The sequence below is a fragment of the Aspergillus versicolor genome, assembly GCF_001890125.1.
Source record: "Aspergillus versicolor CBS 583.65 unplaced genomic scaffold ASPVEscaffold_3, whole genome shotgun sequence".
Taxonomy (NCBI): Eukaryota; Fungi; Ascomycota; class Eurotiomycetes; order Eurotiales; family Aspergillaceae; genus Aspergillus; species Aspergillus versicolor.
Genome location: NW_024467526.1, coordinates 2,114,695 through 2,139,345, shown reverse-complemented (window position 1 = coordinate 2,139,345; position 24,651 = coordinate 2,114,695). Strand labels below are relative to the sequence as shown.

General features: G+C 51.7%; 10 protein-coding genes across 10 annotated transcripts; 6 read left to right on the top strand and 4 right to left on the bottom strand.

The window, feature by feature from the left end:
• Nucleotides 1-299: 299 nt before the first annotated feature.
• On the bottom strand, nt 300-2,836 carry ASPVEDRAFT_39831 (uncharacterized protein). The gene is made up of 2 exons (XM_040812015.1): nt 1,922-2,836; nt 300-1,841 (listed from the first exon to the last, which is right to left on the bottom strand). The coding sequence occupies exons 1-2, from the start codon at nt 2,341-2,343 to the stop codon at nt 734-736; spliced, it is 1,530 nt and encodes a 509-aa protein (XP_040666139.1). The 5' UTR covers nt 2,344-2,836; the 3' UTR covers nt 300-733.
• Nucleotides 2,837-5,187: 2,351 nt separating this feature from the next.
• Nucleotides 5,188-6,006, bottom strand: ASPVEDRAFT_127680 (class I SAM-dependent methyltransferase; the record flags this gene model as incomplete). The annotated part of the gene is made up of 1 exon (XM_040806483.1): nt 5,188-6,006. One exon carries the CDS (start codon nt 6,004-6,006, stop codon nt 5,188-5,190), a length of 819 nt encoding a protein of 272 aa, XP_040666138.1.
• A 576-nt stretch (nt 6,007-6,582) lies between these two features.
• On the top strand, nt 6,583-8,474 carry ASPVEDRAFT_27107 (NAD(P)/FAD-dependent oxidoreductase; the record flags this gene model as incomplete). The annotated part of the gene is made up of 5 exons (XM_040809979.1): nt 6,583-6,631; nt 6,727-7,711; nt 7,792-8,068; nt 8,157-8,174; nt 8,433-8,474. The coding sequence occupies 5 exons, from the start codon at nt 6,583-6,585 to the stop codon at nt 8,472-8,474; spliced, it is 1,371 nt and encodes a 456-aa protein (XP_040666137.1).
• A 434-nt stretch (nt 8,475-8,908) lies between these two features.
• ASPVEDRAFT_81946 (TBP family protein) lies at nt 8,909-9,900 on the bottom strand (the record flags this gene model as incomplete). Its single annotated transcript, XM_040817113.1, has 4 exons — nt 8,909-8,925; nt 8,978-9,392; nt 9,463-9,550; nt 9,614-9,900. The coding sequence occupies 4 exons, from the start codon at nt 9,898-9,900 to the stop codon at nt 8,909-8,911; spliced, it is 807 nt and encodes a 268-aa protein (XP_040666136.1).
• Nucleotides 9,901-12,543: 2,643 nt separating this feature from the next.
• Nucleotides 12,544-14,594, top strand: ASPVEDRAFT_51569 (electron-transferring-flavoprotein dehydrogenase; the record flags this gene model as incomplete). Its single annotated transcript, XM_040814495.1, has 3 exons — nt 12,544-12,826; nt 12,919-14,437; nt 14,495-14,594. The coding sequence occupies 3 exons, from the start codon at nt 12,544-12,546 to the stop codon at nt 14,592-14,594; spliced, it is 1,902 nt and encodes a 633-aa protein (XP_040666135.1).
• An 874-nt stretch (nt 14,595-15,468) lies between these two features.
• ASPVEDRAFT_128100 (putative pre-RNA splicing factor Srp2) lies at nt 15,469-17,314 on the top strand (the record flags this gene model as incomplete). The annotated part of the gene is made up of 6 exons (XM_040806515.1): nt 15,469-15,520; nt 15,886-16,014; nt 16,134-16,294; nt 16,661-16,734; nt 16,791-16,887; nt 16,949-17,314. 6 exons carry the CDS (start codon nt 15,469-15,471, stop codon nt 17,312-17,314), a joined length of 879 nt encoding a protein of 292 aa, XP_040666134.1.
• Nucleotides 17,315-17,815: 501 nt separating this feature from the next.
• ASPVEDRAFT_39821 (dihydroneopterin aldolase) lies at nt 17,816-19,319 on the top strand. The gene is made up of 2 exons (XM_040812014.1): nt 17,816-18,975; nt 19,040-19,319. The coding sequence occupies exons 1-2, from the start codon at nt 18,082-18,084 to the stop codon at nt 19,223-19,225; spliced, it is 1,080 nt and encodes a 359-aa protein (XP_040666133.1). The 5' UTR covers nt 17,816-18,081; the 3' UTR covers nt 19,226-19,319.
• Nucleotides 19,320-19,562: 243 nt separating this feature from the next.
• On the top strand, nt 19,563-22,201 carry ASPVEDRAFT_561573 (AGC family serine/threonine-protein kinase). Its single transcript, XM_040815171.1, has 3 exons — nt 19,563-19,847; nt 19,924-19,979; nt 20,070-22,201. Exons 2-3 carry the CDS (start codon nt 19,976-19,978, stop codon nt 21,944-21,946), a joined length of 1,881 nt encoding a protein of 626 aa, XP_040666132.1. The 5' UTR covers nt 19,563-19,847; nt 19,924-19,975; the 3' UTR covers nt 21,947-22,201.
• Nucleotides 22,202-22,251: 50 nt separating this feature from the next.
• Nucleotides 22,252-22,760, top strand: ASPVEDRAFT_39819 (uncharacterized protein). The gene has a single exon (XM_040812013.1). It carries the CDS (start codon nt 22,414-22,416, stop codon nt 22,567-22,569), a length of 156 nt encoding a protein of 51 aa, XP_040666131.1. The 5' UTR covers nt 22,252-22,413; the 3' UTR covers nt 22,570-22,760.
• On the bottom strand, nt 22,738-24,216 carry ASPVEDRAFT_51565 (putative cyclin; the record flags this gene model as incomplete). Its single annotated transcript, XM_040814494.1, has 1 exon — nt 22,738-24,216. One exon carries the CDS (start codon nt 24,214-24,216, stop codon nt 22,738-22,740), a length of 1,479 nt encoding a protein of 492 aa, XP_040666130.1.
• Between the last annotated feature and the right edge of the window lie 435 nt (nt 24,217-24,651).

Sequence of the window (24,651 nt, the reverse complement as noted above, 5' to 3'; positions counted from 1 at the left end):
CACAAGTCAGTAAACTCACAAAACGCCCAACCTTAAGAGCGGGTTGGTGCACAACCACCTCAACTACCGAAAGCGAAGAGGAAGATGGTTGAAGCAGTTGAATTCACCAAAATTCGATGAATAGTACCAAAAAGTCGATTGCCACAGCCGAGGCCAGAGCCATACATCGCCCTTATGTCAGCAAGTTGTCCGCCTCAGGCACTGACTGGCCAGGTACGTACTCCGTGGGGATCGGAGAAGACACCAGCAAAAATGAATGGCCAAGGCGTGCATACGCCGTTACTTTGAGCTAATTTTGACATTACTCGGGACTGTACCATCAATATTGACTAATCATCTTAAAACGTTTTCCTCTGTTGTATTGTTGTATCCTCCTCCAGCTTTTCCCTCTTGCGTAAGCAGCATTGCTTTTTCACCACGCCAAATAAAAAAACCGCCAAGACCATAACCGACCAAGTATGTATCATAATCAGAACAAGGCATATTGGGAATCAAGTGAGAGAGAGGGGTGAGCAAATTATATGTACAAGCGAAAGATGGGCACCCGCCACAAGAATTGAACGCAGCTGCGTAGACAACAACGCAAGATTAAACAAATATAACATTAAATCAGACAGATCGCATGTCGAGAGAGCAATATGTTTCGGTCTCAAGAAAGGTCAAATTGTGCCATGAGCGGAGATGATCAGAGTAGACGGCTCTGAGCAGAGTGCAGGTAGAAAGAACTTGGCGGTTAGATCTCGCCGAACATCTCATCGAGTTCGTCGACGTCCACGCTTTCCGGACTTTGTAACTCCCGCCAAGAATCGAGAACCATCTCAGACGAGAGGTTCAGCGGCATCATAGCATTCACAGCTACTTTGTCCTCTGCGAAATCCGCCATTCCCATGTCTAGGTCAGGGATTTCATCGTCTAGCATGTCTATTGACCTCTTGAGTGTCGACATACGCGCCAGGCTCGGATCTTCCGGAAGAGCGATACGCGGAGCATTTCCGAGAGAGCCGGGCCCGCTCTCAATATCCGAACCATCATCCGAAGCTGCGCTCGTGCCAGACGAGACGGACAACGCAACGGATGTGAGTGAAGGAGAAGGAGAGGTGCCGAACAGGGCAGTTGCAGCGGTTTCATCAAGATCCTGCAGTTGCAGCTGTTCTTCGAGAGAGGAGTGCGATTCATGGTCCTCAGGAGAAAAATAATTATCCTGACTTTGGGACATTTCATCGTCCCCAAGAGAGGAGAGAGGGCTGCCATCAACAGGTGTTCCTGAGATGCTCATACTCATGTCGTCCAACCCTTGGAGGGCCTCTGTGAGGGCCGAGTATCCACCCTTAGCTTGCGCAAGTTGGCTGGTTTTTTGCTCGGAGGCCCGCTCGCGAACAGCGCTAGCCGTTTGCGTAAACTCCTTCTCGTCGCCCTCCAGTGGTGGAGAGGCCGCACGATGTGAGTGAACCACGCGCGTGTGGCGATGGTCAGGGAATTCCGGGCTGTGTCTCGCGCTACCGGATCCGCCACAAGCATCCAAGTCAATGTCTCCTTCCTCGAAATCAGGAGAAGACAAATCAACCTCGGGGCTTGGAGAGCGCTGCCGCGCCAGAGAATCCTCGTCGTCGTCTACACTGGATACACTAGGCGTCGAGGCTTTGCCTTCGATACCGGGTATAATGACATCGTCGGAACTCTCTGGTATAGGCTGGCGAGCATGAGTTGTGAGATAGTAATACACCTTGCGAGGGTGTATCGGAATGAGCTCCTTTGCCAAAGGACACGGCGCTAGCGCTGTCCATGGGCGCTTCATGTAAGCGCTCAGACGGGAGGAGAGTAGCGCAGCAGGGTTTGCAGAGCTGTGGTGAGAAAGGATAGAGGTTAGTCTAATTCACGGCGCATTAAGACGGCGAAAGTTGGAAGGGAAATTGAGACTCACTTCGCCACATTGTCGTTGAAGGTGATGAGGACCGCAGCCAGCTCTTTGACCAGGTGAGGGCGATTGGCGGTCTTTTCCAACTGCTCAATCACACCAACCACGATGTCGTCGTTGATCCCTTCAAGGTCGATCTTGGGTGCGACACCGCCATCAGAGGGCGATAAAGGAGGTGTTTGTTCCAGTGTCGCACGTCGACCAGACGGGCGAACAGTATTCGTGTGTCGTTTGGTGTTTGTGCCCTGTTCTATCGGCTCTGGCGACGACGAGTCTGAGTCGTGCGATCTCTTTACCCTTTTGGAAGGAGTATTCTCGTCGGTCGCGTGAACCGGCTTTGAGGTTGAAGGAGAGCGACGAGATGTGTTTGGAAGATGAATGCCCAGTAGCGGAAGAGACAAGGACTTGCGACGAGTATTGTAGGGCATGATGTGGTTGGGAAAGAGAGGCGCGTGGGAGAGGCGGAGGGAGGCGGAATAATAGGAGTCGGAATATAGTAGATCAAACAGGCAGAAAGTACAAGCAGATTAAACAAAACACAGGCAACAGTCTAGACAATAAGGAAAGTGTATGCGGATATGAATAATAAATAGTAATAGTAATAAAAAGGATAAGGATAAGGTAAAGATATTGATACTAATAACACAAAGGGGAGGTGGGAGGAAAGAGGAGGGAAGATGGATGGGGGACTGAGACAGGAGGGAATGGGAGAGGATGGATGGATGGAAGGGGGAACAACTCTGGGAAGGGAGACTGTAGAGTGACGACTGACAGCGGAGATGAGCGAGGCAGGGTCAGCAACGAGACAAACTTCCCATGAATAATGAGACCAGTAAGAGAAATGTCTAGTCGACCGTTGGCTGTCGAGACTCTCCTCGCCTTTTTTGTTCCTAATTTTTTTTTTTTTTTTCTTTTTTTTCCCGTTGTCCATTTTCCAGGCTCGCTGGGAGAGGCGGGAATCGGAATGTTTGAGGGTGGCGGTTATTGGTCCGATACGGGTGGGTTCAGGAATGCTGTCGCCGGGAGAGCACAACCCAGAAATTCGCAGCGCTGCCTCGCGAGGAGCAACAATCAACAGTCTACACCGTCTACACCGTCTATGGTACTGAAGGAAACTCAGGGCGGCTCAGAGTGAATACTCCGGGGAAATATCGCACACCGCTGGTCGCTGACGCTGGCCATGAGAGCACTTACTCTTTGCGCCCGCCACTATACCTCGAACTCAGGAGGTCGCCATGGCAAAATCCACCCAAAGGCAAAAAAAAAAAAGTACGGTGGGACCAGCCATGTGTCTGAGATTCCAGGTATGACGACCGGGCCAATTAGGCCGAGCTGCGATTGGAGGGTCGGATCCATGATCAACTGAGGTTCTCTGCACGGCTTCGATGATGGAGAAACAAAGAAGCGAATCGGGAGGCTCCTGCTGCAGCTACGCTTGGTTGCTGGGCGCTGCGCAAAAATTTTCTGATACAGAAACAAACAACGCGATCTCCAAGGATGGCCGGCTTGAGAGACTCGCACTAGACACTTGAAAGGATGTCTGCTTGAGACTACTCTCACCGACTCTCGCGCGAACGGCTTGGATCTTCCTTGTGCCACGGATCTTTGTTTCGTGATGAGGGGTGATCTGTCGTCGCCGCTGCAACCCCCCAAGGCTCCAGGCTCGGTACGATTTGGATTACTTCCAGTGTCTGTGACTGGTCAGCACCCGGGAGCTCTGAACAAAGACATCGCTCCAGCACAAGCAGCTTGCATTATTGCTTCATCGCCGACGGCGTTCCATGGTCGGGTCCGATGTCCACTGCGAAGAGGCGATGAATAAAATTTCCAAGCTCCCAAGTTATGCGCTAGCCCCGAGCAGCAATGGAATGGAACCAAAAAACCAGGCTAATCCCAGCTAGTTCCCCGTCCAGCCCCGTTTGAGCCCACAGGATATCGTTCCTCGCGTCACCGTTTGTCGTGCGCCCGCCAATCATGCTGGATCCAGCGGGGCATCTGCCGTTCTCGATAGCTCTCTGAGATAGCCCACGGGTGGCATCCGGCTGAATCCTCTTGGCAATCGGAACGTCCCAAGGCGGTGGCTGCCTTTGCCTTCGATTCCGATCCACGATCCAATGAGGCAGGCGCTGTTGTATACAAAAAATGGCCAAAGAAATATGTACACATCATGCTCGCCCGCCTGGTTGTTATGTGGGCTCGACGACGCGTCTGGGCTGCTGCAATCTGCAGGTGTTTCTTCCCCATGCATTGGATGTGTCACCCCCGGCAAGGGATCAATGATCAATCAACCAGCTAAACATACTCGACAATCGAGACATACTTTATGGCAATCAAACATTGGCTTCCAAGGAACCATCCCTGTCTTTGTTGCCCAGTGACAGCGTGTTTACCCCTCACTATTCCAAAGGTTGTTCAAGTGGTGATGCAGAACAACAATAGTTTATGCAAACTTGGAGGGGGGCGAGAAGGGTTGCTTCGTGAGGAGTTTGGGACATGGGAGACTCCGTAATCGTATACTTGAAGATCTCCTGCATGCATGAATCACTCACCTTTTTTCAGCCCTCACCGATAAAATCCCCGATGTTGGATAAGCATAAAAGGAAGAATAGCCGAGCATGCGGCCTGAGCTTTATTCGACGTACGTTCCAATCAATATTGCAGAACCAAGATGCTTTGAACTCCCATTCTTTGTCGTCGGCCGAGTGAGGGCCTTGGTCTTGGGTGACCTCATGACTCTTGACGCGATACGAATATATACCCGAATAGGAAATGACCCTACTCCATCGATGGAGTACACAGACACGGTCAGTGTCGGCGCTAAACTGCAATAGCTTAACAATTTGGCAAGTCCTTCAACATCTGCGCGGTTTCGCCATCAATAACGAACACCTTGAGACACGCCCCAGCCCCCAGTTGATCATTGATGACATACCCGTAGTACGTACTCTCAAACAGATCGACAGTCGATTCCTACTCCGCCTCGTCTCAGATTGTGTCATCTGTAATATAGCTTACCCCGCATAGAGAGGAGTTTCCAGAGCAAAATGCAACTTTGACCTCATAGTTTATATATCTATATGCAAAATAAAATCATGATATGCACGCGGGTACTCCAACTCGCCTCTGATAAATGTGCATTGCGCAAGGTCTTGATAATTGGCTGAGCCATTGGCTGAGCCATGTCATTCGGGTATAATAATTCTAGTCGTACAGAGACAAATAATATACATCTATCGAAAATATAGAGGAAGAGGCAAGGCCGTCGAGATCGTCTACTGGCGTCTTGGCCGCAAAACATATCTCCACGTCGTTCCAAAATGCCAACGCTGCTCCTCAACAACCTCCAACCCACTGTCTTGAATAATCTGCCCGATATCCCGGTTCCACCAGCACCCATGCCGGTCCGCATGCGCAGGGGCCAGGTTATCCAATACGCGATTGAGCCAGTCGTAATGGGATCGACCATGCTCTATCAGCAATATGCGGCCCTGCTGCGGTTCCGTAATCGTCCCCAAATGCTTCAAGGCCCCCGCAGGGTCCGGCATCGAGCACACTCCCATAGTTTGCACAATAGTGTCATAATACCCACCGTGCGCTGCCGCTTGCCCCTGGGCATGCGGTCGAGGGGGAGGGACGTCCCTCGCGTCCTGCGCCCGAAACTCAACCCTCCCCGTCCCAGCAAACCCAGGATGCAGCCTCTCAAACTTGTTCCTCGTAATCGCAACCATCTCCGGACTCAAGTCCACAAACGTAACAGACCGGCACCCTCGCACCCCGGCCCGACCCTTCTCGTCCACCGTCCTCTTCTCACCCAGCTCGTAGTACTCCAGATTCCTGCCCGTCCCACAACTAACCTCCAGCACATCCCCTCTCGCCCGCTGTACAAGCTCGCGGCGTTTCGCACCCAAGCGCATTAGTTTCTCAGACATCTCGACGTCGGCGTCGAATGTCCCCGCGGTATGGTTATACCGGTCTGAGACGTCCTCTGGGACGGCCATAGACTGGGCTTGCGCGACTTCGCGACGGTACGAGGTGTATAGATACCCGCAGTAGGTGCTCATGGCGAGGACGCTGACGCCGAGTATGGTCATTGCCCTTGGGGGCAAGCCATGAGTCGCCTGGGCTCCTGGCGTGGCATTGAGATTCAACAGATGTGGATTTGCTCGCTTGGGAAGCGGCGGACTGGTTTTTTCCTGTTAGCTAGCTATATCTATTTTAACTTATGATGGGAGTTGTTAACCTTGTGTGTCGTGATGATGCTGCGCCGGTGTTTGGCTTTTTGGCGGTTCGCGATGGAGCGGCGGCCGGGCCTTTGGCTGCTTTCAGGGCGCTTCGTCCTGCTCTGGACGCGCTCATGGCGAGAAATCAAGATTGTAACGTCTAGGAAACAATTGCGTTGTTGGTTTCGCAAGGCGGCTCAGGGAACGCGACTGGGTATGGAGAGCTCGAACAGGCAAGTTGATGCTGCGGCCCGATGCTGGAGAAAGCCAAGCTCGGCTTATCATCGGCGCCAATTTTTTTCTGGAGAATCAGTCCATATCTTGGGGTCGGCCGACACTTCCCCTCATTCTCAATTCGCACTCTCCACGGTCCCAGAAAGCAAATTTCTCTGGAGAGGAGCGGCGCCAGTCTCTTAGACATTTCCAATTTCATACACTCTGCACGCAATGGCGCTTCCTGAGAATATTCTGATTGTCGGAGGAGGGGTTTTCGGATGTGAGTCGGAGAACCCACTGTGGGAGTACAATTCTTCCCTTTCATATATTCCTTCTCATTCCTGTTGTTTATGGATTGAAGCTGACATCGCACAGTGTCTACGGCCCAGTCCCTTTCCAAGCGTCACCCAAATAGCAAGGTCACCCTCCTCGAAGCGTCGCCCACAATCCCCAACCCGCACGGCTCTTCCGTTGACACATCCCGGATTATACGAGCCGACTACTCCAATCCCACATACTCGAAGCTCGCAGCCCAAGCAACTGATCTCTGGCGCAGCTCTGAATGGGGCCATGAAGGCCGATACACCCAAAACGGCCTTCTGCTTGTCTACCCCGACGGAGACTCCACGGCGAAGGACTACACAACGAAATCCTACCACAACGTCACGCAACTCGGTGAGGACGCCCAGTTCTTACCGACAAAGGCAGACGTTCTTCGCGCCGCCCCGGCATACGGCGAAACCCTCAATGTCGCAGGTGGCTACGTAAACTGGAGCTCCGGCTGGGCAGACGCAGAAGCAGGTGTGCGCTTCGCAAAGGAAAAGCTCGACAAGGAGGGCAAAGTACACTTCGTGACGGGCGAAGTCTCCCGCCTCCTCTTCTCTCCCAAGGACAACCGCACCGTAACCGGCGTTGTCCTCAACAACGACAAGAAAGAAACCATCACCGCCGACCTCGTCATCCTCGCAACAGGCGCCTGGACAGCCTCCCTAATCGACCTGCGCGGCCGCGCCGTCTCAACGGGTCAAGCAATCGCCTACATGCGCATCTCAGACGAGGAGCAGCGCCTCCTCCAGAACATGCCTACGATCCTGAACTTCGCAACAGGCATCTTCATCATCCCGCCCCGAAACAATCTTCTCAAAATCGCCCGCCACGCTTACGGCTACCATAACCCCAAGGCCGTCACAGTCCCGAGCTCAACATCCACCGGCGAGAGAATGCAGGTCAGTCTCCCGGAGAAAGGCGTGCCCATCCCGCTCGAAGGCGAATCCGCCTTCAGATTCGCCCTTAAACAACTCCTTCCCACGTTCGCCGACAGACCGTTCGTCGATACCCGTATCTGCTGGTACACTGATACGTATGTTCCCACTCCTCCCCTCCCCAATACTCTAGTCCAGCCCCAAACCACAATACAGAAAACTAACCACCCCTCCACAGCCCCAAAGGTGACTTCATCGTAACCCCTCACCCAACATATCCGTCTCTCTTCCTCGCAACCGGCGGCAGCGGGCACGCATACAAGTTCTTCCCTATCATCGGCGACAAAGTCGTTGACGCGTTGGAGGGCAAGCTCGACCCCGAGCTGCGCGAGTTATGGCAGTGGCCCGAAGCTATGGATGACGATAACTTCGAAGGAACGGAGGACGGGAGTCGCTCGGGGAGTAAGCGGTTGGTGCTGATGGAGGAGTTGGCGAAGTCGAAGAAGGAGCGGAGGGTGGGTGTGCTATAGGTGTTATAAAGGATATTATTATATCTGAAGCAGTTGGGATGGCAGTGATTGATATATATATATATATATATAGTTGAAATTGGGAAAAATTGTAAGGTAGTGGCTTTGATAGTGTATATATAATGGACCACGATCGGTTATTATTTATTATCGAATATATATATATATGCCCCGAAGTTAAATATTTCTTGAACACTGATGCTGAGGTGCATGTTACCAATGGCATGAGGACAGTGTTATGGTAATAAGTGTTATTCGGCTCAAGACTTCTACGCAATTACAGTGGACAAAGGTTTACATTCACTTGTTTTATTTTGTGCATGATAAGCTAATGCTACTGTTGTATCAGGGTAACCTGTCATTCAGCGCATTGAACAAAAGGACAATCTAAACAATAGTTCAGAGCCCGGAGAAAAATGAACTTAGGCAAAAGACAAGACTGCGTATTAAGTCAGCTCGTCAAGCCGCCAGTGCCAATAGGCTCGAAGATAAGCGAAAAATTAGAAGGAGGCAACCAGTCGACCAGCGCGCAGTACCCGCCCCCTTTTCAATCTGCGGTGTGCGACTATCTAAATTGTGAGACCACGTTGAAGTTGCTGCGAATAAAAAAAACCCGAATCGCTATAACGCCGTACTGATGCTTGCATAAAACTCGTGATGCACTTCAGAGGGAAAAAAAAAAAGAAAAAAAAAAAAAAGCCGGAGCTGGCCGGAGTTGAGATCCAACCACCCGTGAATCAAGAAAACTTTTTGATAATACAGGGTTTGAAGGGAGAACAAGGTACTTGGGATGTTATCCTAGCCCTTGATTGGTTTTGCTTCTCTTCAGACCTTACGGAAATCTAGTACCAGGGTTAGTAAAGGTCAAAAAAGTGTCTAGAAGGGAAACTGTACCGGAGAGCACAGGGTAGATGAGCTCGAAGGCCTGATAAATTTCTTCACGGACCTTGGCTCCAGTAAGGACAATCTTCCCGCTGACGAAGATCAGAAGCACAATCTTCGGCTTCATCATACGGTAGATAAGACCAGGGAACAACTCCGGCTCGTAAGAGCTGAAGTTGTGGTGGCGACTCGCCAAACCTTCCAAGCGAATAGGGAACTTGATGTCACAGGAACCCACGATGTTCTGGATTTTGAAATCCGTGAACTTGGCATTGAAACCCAGCTTTTGAATGATACGAGCATATTTCCTCGAAGCCAACTTGGAATCGTCTTCAGACTTGGCACCAGTAACCACCATCTTGCCAGAGGCGAAGATCAAGGCGGTTGTCTTGGGCTCTCGAATACGCATGATAACGGCCGCGAAACGCTAAAGAAAGAGCAGTTCAGCCACACTGTACCCTGATATAATCCACTCAGGGATGTGCGGAAAGTAATACCTTTGGGTTATATTCCGCGTTTCTAGCGTGAAGCGCGATGGTCTTCAGATCAAGACGGCAGTCAAGGTTGACCGTGGCGACAATGTTTCTTAAGAGCAATCATTGTTCAGTATTCTGGTGGACCAGAAGAATGACACTAGAGTATACTCACTGCAACGTAGGCACGATACCACTCCCTGGAGCACTGGCACCAGGGGTCGCAGCCGGAGTAGCGGGCGTCACCCCATTGCCATTTGCGGCATTTGCCCCCTGCTGCTGGCCGTTCACATTCCCGTTCGCACCCTGTGCACCGGCGACCAAGTTCGGATCCTTCTCGGAAGGAGGAGTCAAATCGGCACCGCCTGGAAAGGTAGTACCACCAGGGAAAGACAGGGATGACGGGGAAGTGAAGGCACGAGCCTGCTGCGCATTGGCCGGATGGGTCGTGAGAGAGTCCATTGTGACGCAAGAGAAGTTACTCGAGCTGTTACCAGTAGAGGTTCAGACCGGCAGACTGTGGCAAGTTAGTTTGGTTGTCGTCGGATGTGGGCAGTAGTGGTGATGAGATGTGAGTGATCGGGAGAGAGAGAGAGTGTGTAGTCAACTAACTAACCTTGTGGGAGATGGACAAGCGAATGTATCCCCTACAAAAGCACTGCCTTCGGAGAGCCGTTTCGCAAATGCAAAACAGATCGAGGACAATGATGAAAAACAACTAGGCCCGACCGACAGTAATGTTGAGACGATGAGGTGAGGTGAGGTGGGCAGGAGAGAAAGATCACAATGAAGTGTTTTCTATTGATTCAAAGGACAGGCGTGATCGCAATTATGGAATGCAAGCAAGCTGCGATGGGGGGCGGGAGTGAGTGGACAAGTGGAAGAAGTGCACTTTTTTCGGAGGACAAAGCTCAGATATTTTTTTTTTCTTGCTTTTCAGTTTTCCTTTTCTGGAAGGGGTGAGGTTCTATCTTGTGTTTTGAAGAGAGCGGCGAAGATGCGCCTGAGGCTGCAACCTTCCTGTTTCAGCAACCTAATCTGAAACCTTGAGGGAAGGGAGAAAAACAAACGTTTTTCGCTTTTCCCTGTGTTTTGGCGCCCGAAATTATTAACCAGGCAGACTACGCAAGAGCGAGAATCTGCAGACCTCGAACAGGCTTGGTGTGGAGGAGAGAGAGGAGGGGAGGAGAGATGCTGCGCGGAATGAGGACAGTATGGCGTTCCGGGCGATGCCAAGACCAGGATAAAAAATTCCAAGCGCATCGAAAAGTGGGAGGTTGGGCCTTTATATAGGCTGACTCACAGCGACCGGGAAGGCTGGAAAGTGGAGTCAGGGGGGCTGGGCCCAAACCAGCGGCAAAAGCAGCGCTGGGTGGTCGTTGCTCACCCATGGGTTTGGTGTGAATTTTCCAAGGCTAGTGCTCCACTAGCGCCTTGGTGACCCATCCTCGCCTGAAGCATGCGATGTCATTGGCTCCAAATGGCGAGTCTGCGCGACTCCCTTGTTCGGTTCTCTTTTTGGTTGCAGCCACCCAAAAACCGTGACTCTTCGTCCAGTCCGCGCGTCGCCACCCGTGTTTGATCGCTGGCCAATTATCACGCGATTTCCTCACTGCCGCTTTAAAGGAAGCGGCGTAACAAAATTGCCCCCTCTCGCCCATCATCCATGATATTCATCTTTGTTTCATTTGCCCTGCTATACAACAAAGATATCACATGCTCGCTCCTTTTGTTTCTTTATAAATTAGAAACGCACAGGGAGTATGTCGTCAATGCCAGTTGGGATATTGGTCGAGAACTCGAGAAGAGGCTCATTATCCTGTCTCCCAGCCTCGTCCCGTTCTTCTGCGTTCTTAGTCCACTGACATCTGGCCTTGATTGGGCGTGCTTTGCACATCCTCAGCTGGGCGCGTCTTTGGTCACTTCTAGTGGCGCCCGTGACCCGTTGCTTTTCCCCAGACTCATTTTGCCTTTGTGATCCACCAACGCGACCGGTCGGAGGGTTGCAGAGGTCATATTCAAATCATCGAGAATTTTGACAAGTCGACGTCTGCATCATCCCTGATGTTTACCCGTCCGTTGGCATTTAGATACATGCCACCGTGGCTTTTAAACAGGTATTCTGCATACCGCTCTCAGTAACGCAGACCATCCCTTGAGGAGTGAATGTGGACGGTACAATAAACTTCAAAACAATGGACGCCCACCCGCACTGGAGCCTGGAAAGGAGCCGCACGACTCGTACTTTGTATTTGTACTTTGTTATGCTTCGATATTAACCGGTCCAGGGTCCATGGATCACAGATGGATGATGTCGAGCGACCCGCCCGCCCATCATGATGTACACCGTACCGTTACATACGTAATAATGCCCTGTCGCTGACATCAACGGTGCCGCCACTTGTAAAGAAGCTCATTGACCACAGCCTTGGCCGGCGGCAACTGAATTGAAGTTAGTTTAAGCAGCGTTTTGTGAGTTTTCGGAGACCAGTTGGTGCTCACAGCTCTCGTGAGGATGGGATGTCTCCGAGTAGGTAAGGGACTCCGCTTCTGACCACGTTGCGCTTCAGCCGACCATGTCCGTAGCCTTCGGTAAGCCGATGATAAGCGCTCCTTAATGCGAGAATATTAGTTGCCGAGTAAGTTTGAGAGAGGACAAGCTCAACCTCTCGGTGGAAGGAACTGCGTAGCCCTCGGTAGACAGTCACAGTGCAGATACGGAGGACAAGGCTATCTCCGGCCGGCGGAAGAGGTGACGGCTATCAGCGAGATCGAGCGGAAGACAGCGCCAAATGATTTGATCAGAGCTCTTCCTATTGGCCGTGGCTAACCTCGGTCGTGCGGGTGCGGTTATATGCTGGCTTACCTAAGTCACCTTTTTTCCCTGACGAAAGGCCTGCGATCCGGAGTTGAAAGCGACGAACGCACCCCATTCTTGGATTTGCGGTCATATTCCCGACGAACTGCTTTGCATAATCACCAACTGCTCTTATCCTCTCCCTTCCTGCCCATTGATGGCTATGCCTTATTGCCAGCTGTAAAATCGCGACACCCATTATCCAAATCTCCAAATCTACCTCCATCACCACCCCGCGAACCTCCCTCATGGCTTCGAGGGGAGTCGTCTTGCGTCTTTTGAGACGCGAGGCTCGGCAAAACCCCTCTCGATTCTCAAGACCATCCTCAACGTTATGCTCTGCTCCGCGAGGCTCAATCACAACCTCCGGCAAACGAACCAGCATCCGCTGCTCGGCTCTTTCCACACCGAGCCAGACTCGCGCGTTTTCGCAGTCGATATCAAGGAAACTTACCGATGAGAACGGTCATTTCGATCCGCGACAGGTTGAAAGAGAGTCAGACGAAGTGGACGTCTGCATTGTCGGTGGCGGTAAGCAATTTGCTTTACGCTTTTGCGAAAGCGCATTCACCCACGAACGAAGAATTTTGAGTAATGTGGCTGACTATTGTATCACATTGTAGGCCCTGCGGGTCTCGCTGCTGCCATTCGATTAAAACAACTTGCCAATGAAGCTGGGAATGAAGAATTCCGAGTCATCCTCTTGGAGAAGGCCGGTGAAGTCGGTGCACATATTTTGTCAGGCAACGTGCTTGAACCTTCTGCTATTAATGATTTATTACCAGACTGGCTATCGGAAGAAAATCCTTCGCGATTCGAGGGTGCTACACCGGCGAAGGAGGACAAAATGCGGTTTTTGACACAGAACTCATCAATTCCTATTCCGTCACCACCGCAAATGAACAACCATGGGAATTATATCATCAGTTTGAATGAGCTGACGAAGTGGCTGGCTGAGCGGGCTGAGGAGCTAGGAGTTGAGATTTACGCCGGATTTGCTGCCAGCGAAATTGTTTACAATGCAGAAGGTGCGGTAAAAGGTGTAGCAACGAACGATCTCGGTCTCGCTCGGGATGGTAAAGCTAAGGATACTTTTGAACGGGGAATGGAGTTCCATGCCCGCGTCACCCTCCTCGGAGAGGGCTGCCACGGTAGCTTGACCAAGCAGGTTACCAAGAGGTACGATCTTCGGCGCGATAGCCAACCGCAGACATACGGTCTGGGTGTAAAGGAAATTTGGGAGATTCAACCCGAGAAATTCAAGTCGGGCGAGATTACACATTCTATGGGTTACCCGTTACCGAAGGATACCTACGGTGGAGCTTGGATGTATCATTTTGGCGAGAATATGGTCAGCATTGGTTTAGTTGTCGGCCTTGATTATCCGAACCCTTGGTTGTCTCCCTACGGGGAATTCCAGAAGCTCAAGCACCATCCTCTGTTCCGCGATGTGTTGGAAGGCGGAAAGTGCATTTCGTACGGCGCCCGAGCATTGAACGAGGGTGGTTTCCAATCGATCCCCAAATGTGCTTTTCCAGGAGGTGCATTGATTGGCGATAGCGCCGGATTTCTCAACGTCCCAAAGATTAAGGGAACGCATACCGCAATGAGATCGGCAATGTTAGCTGCAGAGTCCACATTCAACGCCCTGAAGGACGATGCTGGCGGCACCGTATTTCTATTCGATTATGAAGATGCACTGCGTAAGTCTTCAATTTGGAAGGAGCTATACGAGGTCCGGAACATGCGGCCTTCTTTCGGCACTCCTCTTGGTCTTTATGGAGGTATTATGTATTCCGGTCTCGAAGCCTACATTCTCCGGGGCCGCGCGCCATGGACGCTTAAGCACCACAGTACAGATGCGGCAGCAACCAAGCCGGCTTCTGAGTGCGAGAAGATCGAGTATCCCAAGCCTGACGGCAAGATCAGCTTTGACATTCTGACCAGCGTCAGCCGAACGGGCACTAATCATGAGGAAGACCAACCTGTGCATTTGCAGGTGAAGGATTGGGATAAGCACACAGAAATCGCCTGGCCCAAATACAAGGGTGTTGAGAACCGCTTCTGCCCTGCCGGGGTGTACGAATATGTGGAGGATTCAACAAAACCACTCGGTGTTCGCTTCCAGATCAACGCTCAAAAGTATGCATTTCCCTTTCACTCCCACATCTAGAAATAGCGTATGCTAACCTTTTGTAGCTGTATTCATTGCAAGACCTGCGACATTAAGGTCCCGACCCAGGATATCAACTGGCAAACCCCTCAAGGTGGAGAAGGTCCGAAATACTTTATGACATAGCTAGGTCTTTGCTGGGATGGGCTCATTTTATTAAAAGCCGCTGTTGAATTGGGCTTGCCTCGCGCATATATATACACGCCCTTTGATTGATCGCATTTGTCTAAATAATTTGATCTGCCAAATACCAAAGTGAAATGTTATCTTTTCCATCGTATACTTTCGTATTGAGGGGCCATGGAGCTGGGTTGCGTGGGGGGAAGCGGAACCGGGGAACAAACCGTGGTTCGCATTCTTTGGCATGCACTCTCTCCCAATGATCATACAGCTCAAAATAGATCTATACACAAACTCTAGCCATCACTCCAGATCTGATGTCTTCCCACATAAAAGCAGGCTGACAGGCTGTTCTCGAGGCAGATCAAGCGGGGCCACGTGGATCCCTCAGCTCAAAGTGAGGCGAAAGACGCTGCTCTCTGATTTGCAGCCTTCTCTTAGCTCGTCTTGTCGCTCTCACTTCTGTTCAACGCTCTCTTCACCTCTCCTCTTCCGCTGCTCTCTCTTCCTCCGTCTTTCATCAACGGCCCCCAGTATTCATCGCCCATCGTCCTATATCCCATCGCCCCTCTCCGCCGGATAGCCTGTGGGTTACAGCCATTTGAGGACCTCGGCTTTTCTTCCTGATTCGACCCGTTTGGACTGCACCCCGGAACTTAGGAGCAGCCCGTGTCTCCTACTGACCACTACGCCCGTGTTTCTCATAGGAATTCAAATCTCTTGATATCCGTGGCCTATTATTTCGTTAGCTATCGCCCTCCCCTGTTGACCTGGATCCGTTCCTGGGTAGTAGCCATTTCCCAGGCCAGCACTCCGTCTCTTGGGCCGCCCTCTGGTGTTAACCGCTGTTGATCTTCCATCCACTCTCGAATCGCCCACCATGACTGAAGTCTCTTCCACCCGACTCTATCTCGGGAACCTTCCCCGCAATGGTACGCTGGCATTCATCAATATTTTCCCCTAGAGGTCTTTCTATCTTTTCAGCCCAAATTGGATCGTGCCCCCTCCCGAGTCCCAGCTTTCCCTCAAACTCAGGATGCTCCGATGGATCTTTGAGCCCCGTTTGACAGAATCGCGGCCCGATACCTGAAATTGCCGCCGACATTCCAGTTCGACTGCGCATCAGACGGGGCGGTCTCAACCTCGGACCTCCATTTCTTTTTAGTTTGTGCCTTGTATATTTCGGAGGCCGCTTGTGACAGTAGCACATTTCTGTTCCCCTGGACCGTTTATATTATAGACTTCCCGAGCTAACAACCTGCACGGCGCATTGGTTGCGCTTTTGCTTTTTATTCAGTGACCAAGCAGGATATCGAAGAACATTTCAGCACCCATGGCACCGGAAAGATCACGGAGATCAAGCTTATGAATGGCTTCGGATTTATAGAATACGAAGATGCGATGGATGCAAGAGATATTGTCCCTGGTAAGATACCGCAGTTTGCACTTGGAACAAGCAATTTTTGTTAATTCGACTTCTAGCGTTTCGTATGTGAGATCGATAGACCGGTTTCCAGGATCCATTTTTTATTGACCAGAACCCAGACGGTAGCGACTTCAAAGGAGAGCGCCTCACTGTACAATTTGCTAGGGGACCCCGTCGCAAGGAGACTTTCCAAGCTCCCACGGACCGCCCTAATGTGCCTCGTCCTCGCCGCACAATCTTTCGTATGATGATAACCGGCCTTCCGGAAACAAGCTGGCAGGTTAGCAGCCCTTTCACAGTTTCTCTTCCCCAGGATTTCATGGATCTCAAAACCACTCGGTCGTTGGCTGCCAAAGCGTCTTGTTGTATATTTCCTTTTGTGCTGTTAGGAACCTCACTGCCCCCATAGGCAACTGGCTTGGATTTGCTTTTTCCATCCAGAACTCACCCCAATTTGAGGTTACACGCCGCAATCTGGGATTTGGACGGCACCTAACCCCGGGCGGGACCCGTTGGCCTTTTTGGACCTGCTCTCCCCGGACTCGTTTGCACGACTGCTTTGCCCGTGGTTCCTTACAACAACCTGGAAATTTCCCGGATATACTTCTCTTACCTGGACAGGGACTTACACCGTGGACTTATATAGGATCTCAAAGATTTTGCCCGTCAGTCTGGTCTAGACGTTGTTTATTCAGAGACTGGCCGTGAGCCTGGAAGAGGGTGGGTTACGCCTAGATATATCCACGGCTTGATGTACCTGGTTAACACGCTTCAAGTTTTGTTGAATTCGAAACTGCGAATGATTTGAAGACTGCAGTCGAGAAACTCGATAACCGAGAGTTCAAAGGCTCCAGAGTGGCCTGTATTCCCGATGTAAGGACCACATTGTACCAAAGGAACTGGAGCGAGATTCTCATTACAATGCGCCCTTTAGATCCAGCCCTATGATGACAGGTCCTACCGTGATCCATACAGATCCCGGTCTCCGCGCCGAGGCTATCCCCCGATGGATGAGTACGACCGCAGGTACTCAGTGCCTCGTGGGTACAGTCCCCGAGGCCATTTCCGTGAACGGTCTCCCATACCCATTCGCCGAGACTACTATGCCGACGGTTATGGACGTCGTACCCCGCCTCGTGCTAGGCTTGAGGAATATCCTCCTCGTCGTTATGATGACCCGTACGCCGTTCCACCACCGCCTCGGTATGACGATCCCTATGCTCCTCCCCCAAGACCTTACGGGCGACCTCGAACTCCACCGCGGGGTGAGTACGCCCCGTATGAGCGGCGCTACTGGTAGAAAGGCGCACAACTTGCTTTCTCCCTTGTGTTGCTTGCATGGTGGATACCCTTTACGTTAAATGAGCTTTCCTCACGTTTACCCTGTCGTTTTGCTCTTTGCCGGTTCACGGAACGAGTTGTTTGTTTGCTTTGAGCCCAATATCCTTTTTCTTAACGGGGCGGGAATGATTTTGTTGGAACATTTCACCAAAGTAACCCAGCAATAGCCTAATTGATGGGCAATGCTATTTAATCTGCTGGTTCTCAGGCCCAGCTAGCTACTCGGCGCAGCAGGCCGAACGATGGTCATCTGGTTTTCCTTGATGATTGATGGACTTACGGCCATTGACGAGTTGAACACGGTCGTTGGGAGAACAATGTACTGCAAACTAATTGAATTGATCACTTCAGTACACTAAATAGTATGTTTTTTGTAATCCCGGTAGCTAGTGGCCCTAAGTAAGCAACGTCATGGACTCGGAGTTGAACCAAAAACTTCATCCGACCCCGCGCTAAATGCGGCCCCGCTATCCCAGATTCCAGAACTCCAGCTTCGAATTGTCCGGGCTTATTGATAGCTGGAGTTAAGCAGCTCGCTCATCAATTGAAGCATAAAGGAGTTCGGAATATCAAACGTCATTTTTGCCCCGCTGGTCGGAGTTTCATGACTCGACCACTATTGTGTTGACTGATTTCTGACTCCCGAATTTAGCTTGCCAAAAAAAAATTGCTTCTCGATTTCAGCCAACACTCACCAAGTCAAAACTCTAGCCAATACCTATCACAATGGCCGAACAACGAGTCAACGTCCACATCCCTTCCAGACCCTCCGTGCTCGACAGCGTCCGCCTCCGCAACATCCAGCTTCCCCTCCCCGCAGCACCAGACCCATGGCACCGCACCGGTAAACCCCAGCCCTGCACTGCATCCATAAAGCTCTCTTACTCCTCTGCCGTGGCAGCCGCTGATGCCGACGATGTATCCCTATCGATCGACTACGGGAAGCTCTCCCGCCGGCTAGAAGAGGATATCCGCAACATGACCTTGGGTAACAAGCATAGCGGAGCCCCTCATCCGCCTCCAGGCCACCACATGATTAGCCTCGAGGGAAGCCGGCGCGAGGAGATGCTCGGCGCGGACGCTGGCGAAGACGTGCGCCTGACCGCGGGAGTTGTCGCGAACTGCGCCCTCGGACTGCTTGAGGAGACAGCGGCTGGTGTGCGGCGGATGGGCCACGTGCATCAGACTCGGCGGAGAAGCAGTGCATCTGCATCTGTGCCTGCGCCTGCAGCTCTGAATAACGATAACCCGGCCTCGTTGTCGCCTGGTGGGCCTATTGATGACGTCTATGGGCAGTGTGAGGTCTGGCTGCATTTGCCGAAGGCGTTGCTACGTGCGGAGAATGGGATTCACTATCGCAGTTCTACAATGTGGGGATATAGAAATGGAGGTGCGACTGGTGGGGATGTGGCTAGTGGATCGGACCGGTGTCCTGTGGTCTTGGAGGAGGAGTTCAGGATTGACGGGATTCGGTGCTATTGCATTCTTGGGGTAAATTCGCATGAGCGGGTTGAGAAGCAGGCTGTGATCATCTCATTGGAGTTCAAGGGGCCTGGACAGTTGGCTTGGGGTTCAACTGTGGTGGATACGTATCAGGCTATGACAAGGGCTGTTGCTGAGGTTGGTTCATCCCCGTTCTATTGTGTTGATAATATCGCCATAAGCTGACTATTATATTTTGCAGCGCGTGGAAGAGACTTCGTTCCAGACGGTCGAGGCACTCGCGACGTTTGTCGCCCGTATTGTCACGGTGGACTTTGCTAATGAGCGAGTGACGGTAAGAGTTGAGAAGCCGAGCGCGCTATCATTTGTAGAGGCCTCCGGGGTGGAAGTGACCCGATCTCAAGCGTTCTTTGAGAGGTCAACATGATCTTCTTGAATACTGGTAGTTTGTTAAATGTAGCGAATATCAAGTGACGTATCGCCAATGACCGAGGCACGTGAAGCAGTAAGCCAGGATGGGACTAGTCGCGATTATCACGGCTGTGCTCTGATTGGCCACGGACAACTTTTTTACCTAAAGGGCTGGCTGCTGTTTCAACTTCTCACCACACTCGCTTTCCTGCTTCCAACCTCCCTGTCCCGGGATTAATTCGTCTGGAAAATACTTTTTGTCCCCGTCTTCGAGACCTGCCTCTGAATCTCCGTACTATACCGCTCGCCCGTTTCTCTATGTGCCTGTCTGCGCCCAAGCTATCCTCGTTCGACCTCGCTCGCTCCGCCAGCTGCTACCCCCCAATTTCATTACCAGATCTGACTGCTTCATCATCGTTCGCCCTGACCGGCTCCCTGGCTTCTGCAACCGCAGCATCCGTGTCATATTCCCGGCTATTCGCGTCGTCCGTCAACGACGTGATTTGGGTAGCGGCCCGTCGTCCGTCCTGAAGAAGGGCGGACGGTAAATTCAACGCTGGTTTGCCCGTTCTTCTGGGCTTTTTCGGTTAGGAGGAAATTGAGGTCCAACAACAGTCCTGCATTCGGGGGAAGTTAGTGTTAGTCATTTGTGCCTGAAAGGTACGTCCCCTTACGTCGCCTGCCTAGCTTCCTGGGTGCTGATCGAGATTTTAGAGTTATTAGATACGGAACCGGGACTAGTGCCTGTCGATGCTTTTCCAAACCCATGGGTAAGCAGGTGTGATTGGTATTTGGTTAACGATTACGTCTTTTCGAAGACGTATCAGTGAGAGAGATTTATCTTTGCGTGTTCGGGATAGACAGTGGAACGAAATTTGAGACGTTGTGGGAAAGAAACGCGGATATGTCGCCAACAACAATCCAAGACGATCTTTCGGTGGGCGACGTGTTCAGCCCCCAGGCTGACATGTCCCACTCGAGAGCGGAGGATGATTTTAACGCTACCACGACCCCGCAGACCGGCTTTCGGATGAGCTCTCGCAGCCCGGATCGCAAACCCGGGCCGGCAATCAACGAACCCAACCCGTTCCCTGCGCCGAAGTTGGATGCGAACCCGCTGACCGCGAAAAGCAACCGACGCAAGAAAAAGAAGAAGCAGGCCCAAGTCCAGGCAGCCCAGGCTCTTTCTACCGTCCACGGATTCACTCCTCGAGGCTCTGGCGACGAAGACTCCGATTTTTCAACTACAAGCTCTTGCGCGCCTAACTCCCAGCAGCGGGCCGCAGTTGGAAGCAATGGTGCTAGCCCTATGCTGCAGCCAGCCTCTGGAGGCGGTATCAGTGCCCTTCGACTTCAGCTTGACTCGATGAACTTGTCAGGAAACGCCCCCCGCCGTAAAGTTGATGGTCAATGCTCGGCAACGCCTAGCAATGCTAGTGTCTATTCCGACAGCGACGAGACTGAAATTTTGACCACTTACGAAGTGCCTTTGGACCAGGACTACGTCAGTGCTGATGCTGTCGCTGAGGAAAAGAAGCAGGAAGAGCTATCCCATAATGTTCTACAGACCCAGGACGTTCGCAGCCAGCTTTGCCGCAAAATGACGACGGACGACTTTGAGCCTCTGCTCTGCCTGGGTAAGGGTTCCTTTGGAACCGTGTTGCTCGTTCGCCATGCTCTCACAGGAAAGCTCTACGCACAGAAACAGTTCAAGAAGGCCTCGATTACCGTCCACAAGAAGCTTGTTGAACAAACCAAGACCGAACGCACTATCTTGGAAAGTGTGAACCGACACCCCTTCGTTGTCAAGCTTTTCTATGCTTTCCAGGACCACGAAAGGCTCTACCTCGTCCTCGAGTACGCCCAAGGAGGAGAGCTCTTTACTCACCTCGCGATGGAACGCATGTTCGACGAAGATGCAGCAGCTTTCTACATGGCGGAGATGGTCCTCGCTTTGGAACACCTTCACCAGAACGTCGGCGTGATCTACCGCGACCTGAAGCCGGAGAACTGCCTCCTAGACCATGAAGGCCACCTCATCCTGACCGATTTCGGCCTCAGCAAGATCGCCCTCGACGACGATGACCGCTGCAACTCCTCCCTCGGCACAATCGAGTACATGGCACCCGAAGTAGTCCAGGGCAAACCGTACGGTAAAGCATGTGACTGGTGGTCACTCGGCGCATTAGGGTACGACCTACTCACCGGCTCGCCCCCTTTCAAGGCAAACAACCACGCCAAACTCCAGGAGAAGATCATCAAGCAGAAACTTGTCCTACCCTACTACCTAGGCCCAGACGCAAAGGATCTCCTCACGCGCCTTCTTCGCAAGGAACCGTCCAAGCGCCTAGGCTACCACATGCCCAAGGACCTCCAGACGATCAAATCCCACCGATTCTTCCGCAAGATCGACTGGCGCGCCCTCGAACGCCGCGTCCTGACTCCTCCAATCGTCCCGGTTGTCACAGACCCGGCCCTCGCAGAGAACTTTTCGGCCGACTTCACCGCTCTCCCGCTGAGTCCCGTCGAAGGCCCTAGTTTCTTCAGCGAGCACTACACCAACCAGCACCAGCGTAACGGTAGTAGTAGCGGACAACGACGCTCGGGTATGGCCATGGGTGCGTCAGCAGACCACGAGGACAGCAACCCCTTCGGCGGGTTTAGCTTTGTTGCGCCGAGTAGCCTGCTTGATCACGCAGCTGAGGGTGGTAACAACCCTCTGACTGCGGGTTATTGACTACAGGGCCTTTATTATAACTATAATAAGCTGCTCCTGCTATCAGGACTATCGAGCACGGCATGCTTCGTCTTTGGTTGTGGCTTTTGGGTGGGGCTTTTGGTTCTTCGTCGGTGTGCGTTCGTCAAGTTTTTGAGTAGGCTAGGTAGACATAGTAGCAGACAAGACGGATTGGATAAAGATACTTGTCTCGCATGGAATACACATCTACTTACTTCTCGTCCTTATTCCCATAAATTGCCGTAGACTCATTCTTATTCTTGCATACATAATATTGAACCAATTCGAATGAGCTGCCATTTTTCTGTCCGCCAGAGCAAATCAACTTTAAATTATCCAGATTTATCCAGTCTCCGTTAGGCTAGCTAGATGCGATGAGGGAAAAAAAGCAAAAAGAAAAGAAACAAACGTAAAGCAAAAGGTATATACAACATAACCGCAGATTTGGAAGTATGAATGCCATAAAAATGCTATGCCCCGCCCATCCTCTATTGAACAATAATAGAATAAATAAAAATAAGAGAGTAGCAATAATCGCACAGCAAGCACCACCCACTCTCGCCGTCACCTTCCCCTTCGTCTTCGTCTTCTTCCTGGCCCTGGCACTCTTCCTAGTATTTTGAGTTCGTCTTTCGCACCCGGTCACCGTTTCTCAGGGTAAAATTATAATTTCCCCCAAATTGTCGTAACTAATGTCATGTATGCGCACATTCCTGGATCCTCCTAGTCTCGACTGGAGTCAATTGGTATGATTATACCACGTTACTGGCCTGGAACTGAGATATGGCGAATCATAACTCGCCCTCTTCACTCCCGCCACCTTCATCTTCCGGCTCTGGTTCCGGGGGCGGCGGTGGAGGCTGTTGGCGACTCTCAGGAGGTGGGGGAGGCAGATGTTCATTCTTAGCGGTAGAAGAATATGAGGATTTTCGTTTCCAACTGGGGTCCTCATCTTCTTGCTCTCGATGCCGGCTATCTGGCACACGTTTGGAGGAGTGTTTTGGGGGTGTGGCGGAGTTTTTCTGGACGATTTCATCAATGCGTTGCTGGATGGGGTCGACGTTTTGGGAGTCACTGTTTCCGCGCGGCGGAAATGTTGTTTGCGGTGTACGTGGTAGTGGATGTGGGTGACGGTGATGTTGCTGGGCGTTATGGCCATTAGGTAGGCGGTCGTGGGAGAAGGATGACGAGGTTCCTTCGAATGACCCTGCATCTGACTCTACTCGTGGACGTTTTGGTGACTGTCGCCCGTTCTGAGATGTTTCGCCTGGTTTCGGAGACGCAGTACCTTGCGGTGTATGGTTATTATAATGGGAATCATCTTCCGGCTCCCGCGAGCGCTTTCTTGATGGCGGGTCAGGTGCGTCGAGCGATCCGCCGGAACGCGGAATTCTAGTTTTCTCACTGCCTTCGCTAAACGAGGATGGGATACTCGGGTAATGCTGGCTGTGTTTGTTGTGTTGTGCATTGCTTTCATACAGGCTTGCCATCCTGCTGCACGCGCGACGAATATCCGCCAAGTCAACATCGATCTGCTCCCACCACGGTCGACCAAGTTCATCGTCTTCGAATGCGATATCACAGTGGCTGATAGCAGCATAAAATGCGGCAGCGGCGATAACACGAGCAGGGAATTGGAGACAGAGAACCGTGTACATTGAGTCGTTGAGGAAGGCCCATGACGAATTGCGGACATGCTTGTTATCGTTGACGCCGAAATAACAGATGAACTCATACAATATCCTGTACGGCTGTTCGAGCTGCAAATCAAAGCATAGGGCTTCCAGCAGGATGTCCTCATGGTGTAGAATAGTATCGCGCCATTTCCAAAATTCTTTGTTCTGCTCATCCACAACAAGGTTGGGGTTCTTTTGTGCGACACGACAGCAAGCCACCACCAGCTCCTTCATCCTCCGGACATTTTCCTCCACCTTTGTAGCTAAGAACAAGGACGTCGCCGCGATCGGGTAAGCATGAATTCCCGGCCGATCCGGCCTCTCAGACATGACATAGCGCATGAAGAACCGATGTAGATAGACCGCAGCTGTCGCAAGGGTGGGCTGGGGAAGCTTCAACATAATCCCAACTTGAGTAATGAAATTAACCCCTTTGCTCCGGTGCAAGAGCTCTGTGTCCATACTCATGCCGCCGCGCTGCGACGGCGAGCGGGAAAGTTCTTCCTCCGTAAAGAGCCATTGTGATTGAACCGCCAGGAGCACCGGATTTGAGGGCGCTGGGGGAGGACGCTTGACGGGAGGTTGGGAAGCCATCGAGGATTATGTATGAGAGTCGTTATTGTTTTCAGTATTCAAGCCCGAGGTTAGAGGCGCGGATTCGGAATAGTATGAGGCGGAAATCAAGCTCGAGGGTGCGTGAATCAAACGCAGTACCGGCAGAATTCCGTTATATCTGAATCCCCTTTGAAGGTAAAAATCAACTGAGCATACACTAATGTCCAAAGGATCAACCGCAGTCAGTTGTTCATCGCATCGTGAACCGGGACAATCGCGGCAAATGCCTTGTGTTCCGCGAGATGAGGCGGGCTGGAAGCAGGTGCCGAAGACTCGAGGTGTATAGAGAGAAGCGATATCGGAACCCTGATCTTGCGTTTCCGGTCTCTAGTTTCCAAATTCGCCTTCTCCGTTGGTGTTTCGTGGGCTCTAAGCTTCTCCGATGTGTTGAAGATCTGAATGGCAACGGCTGCT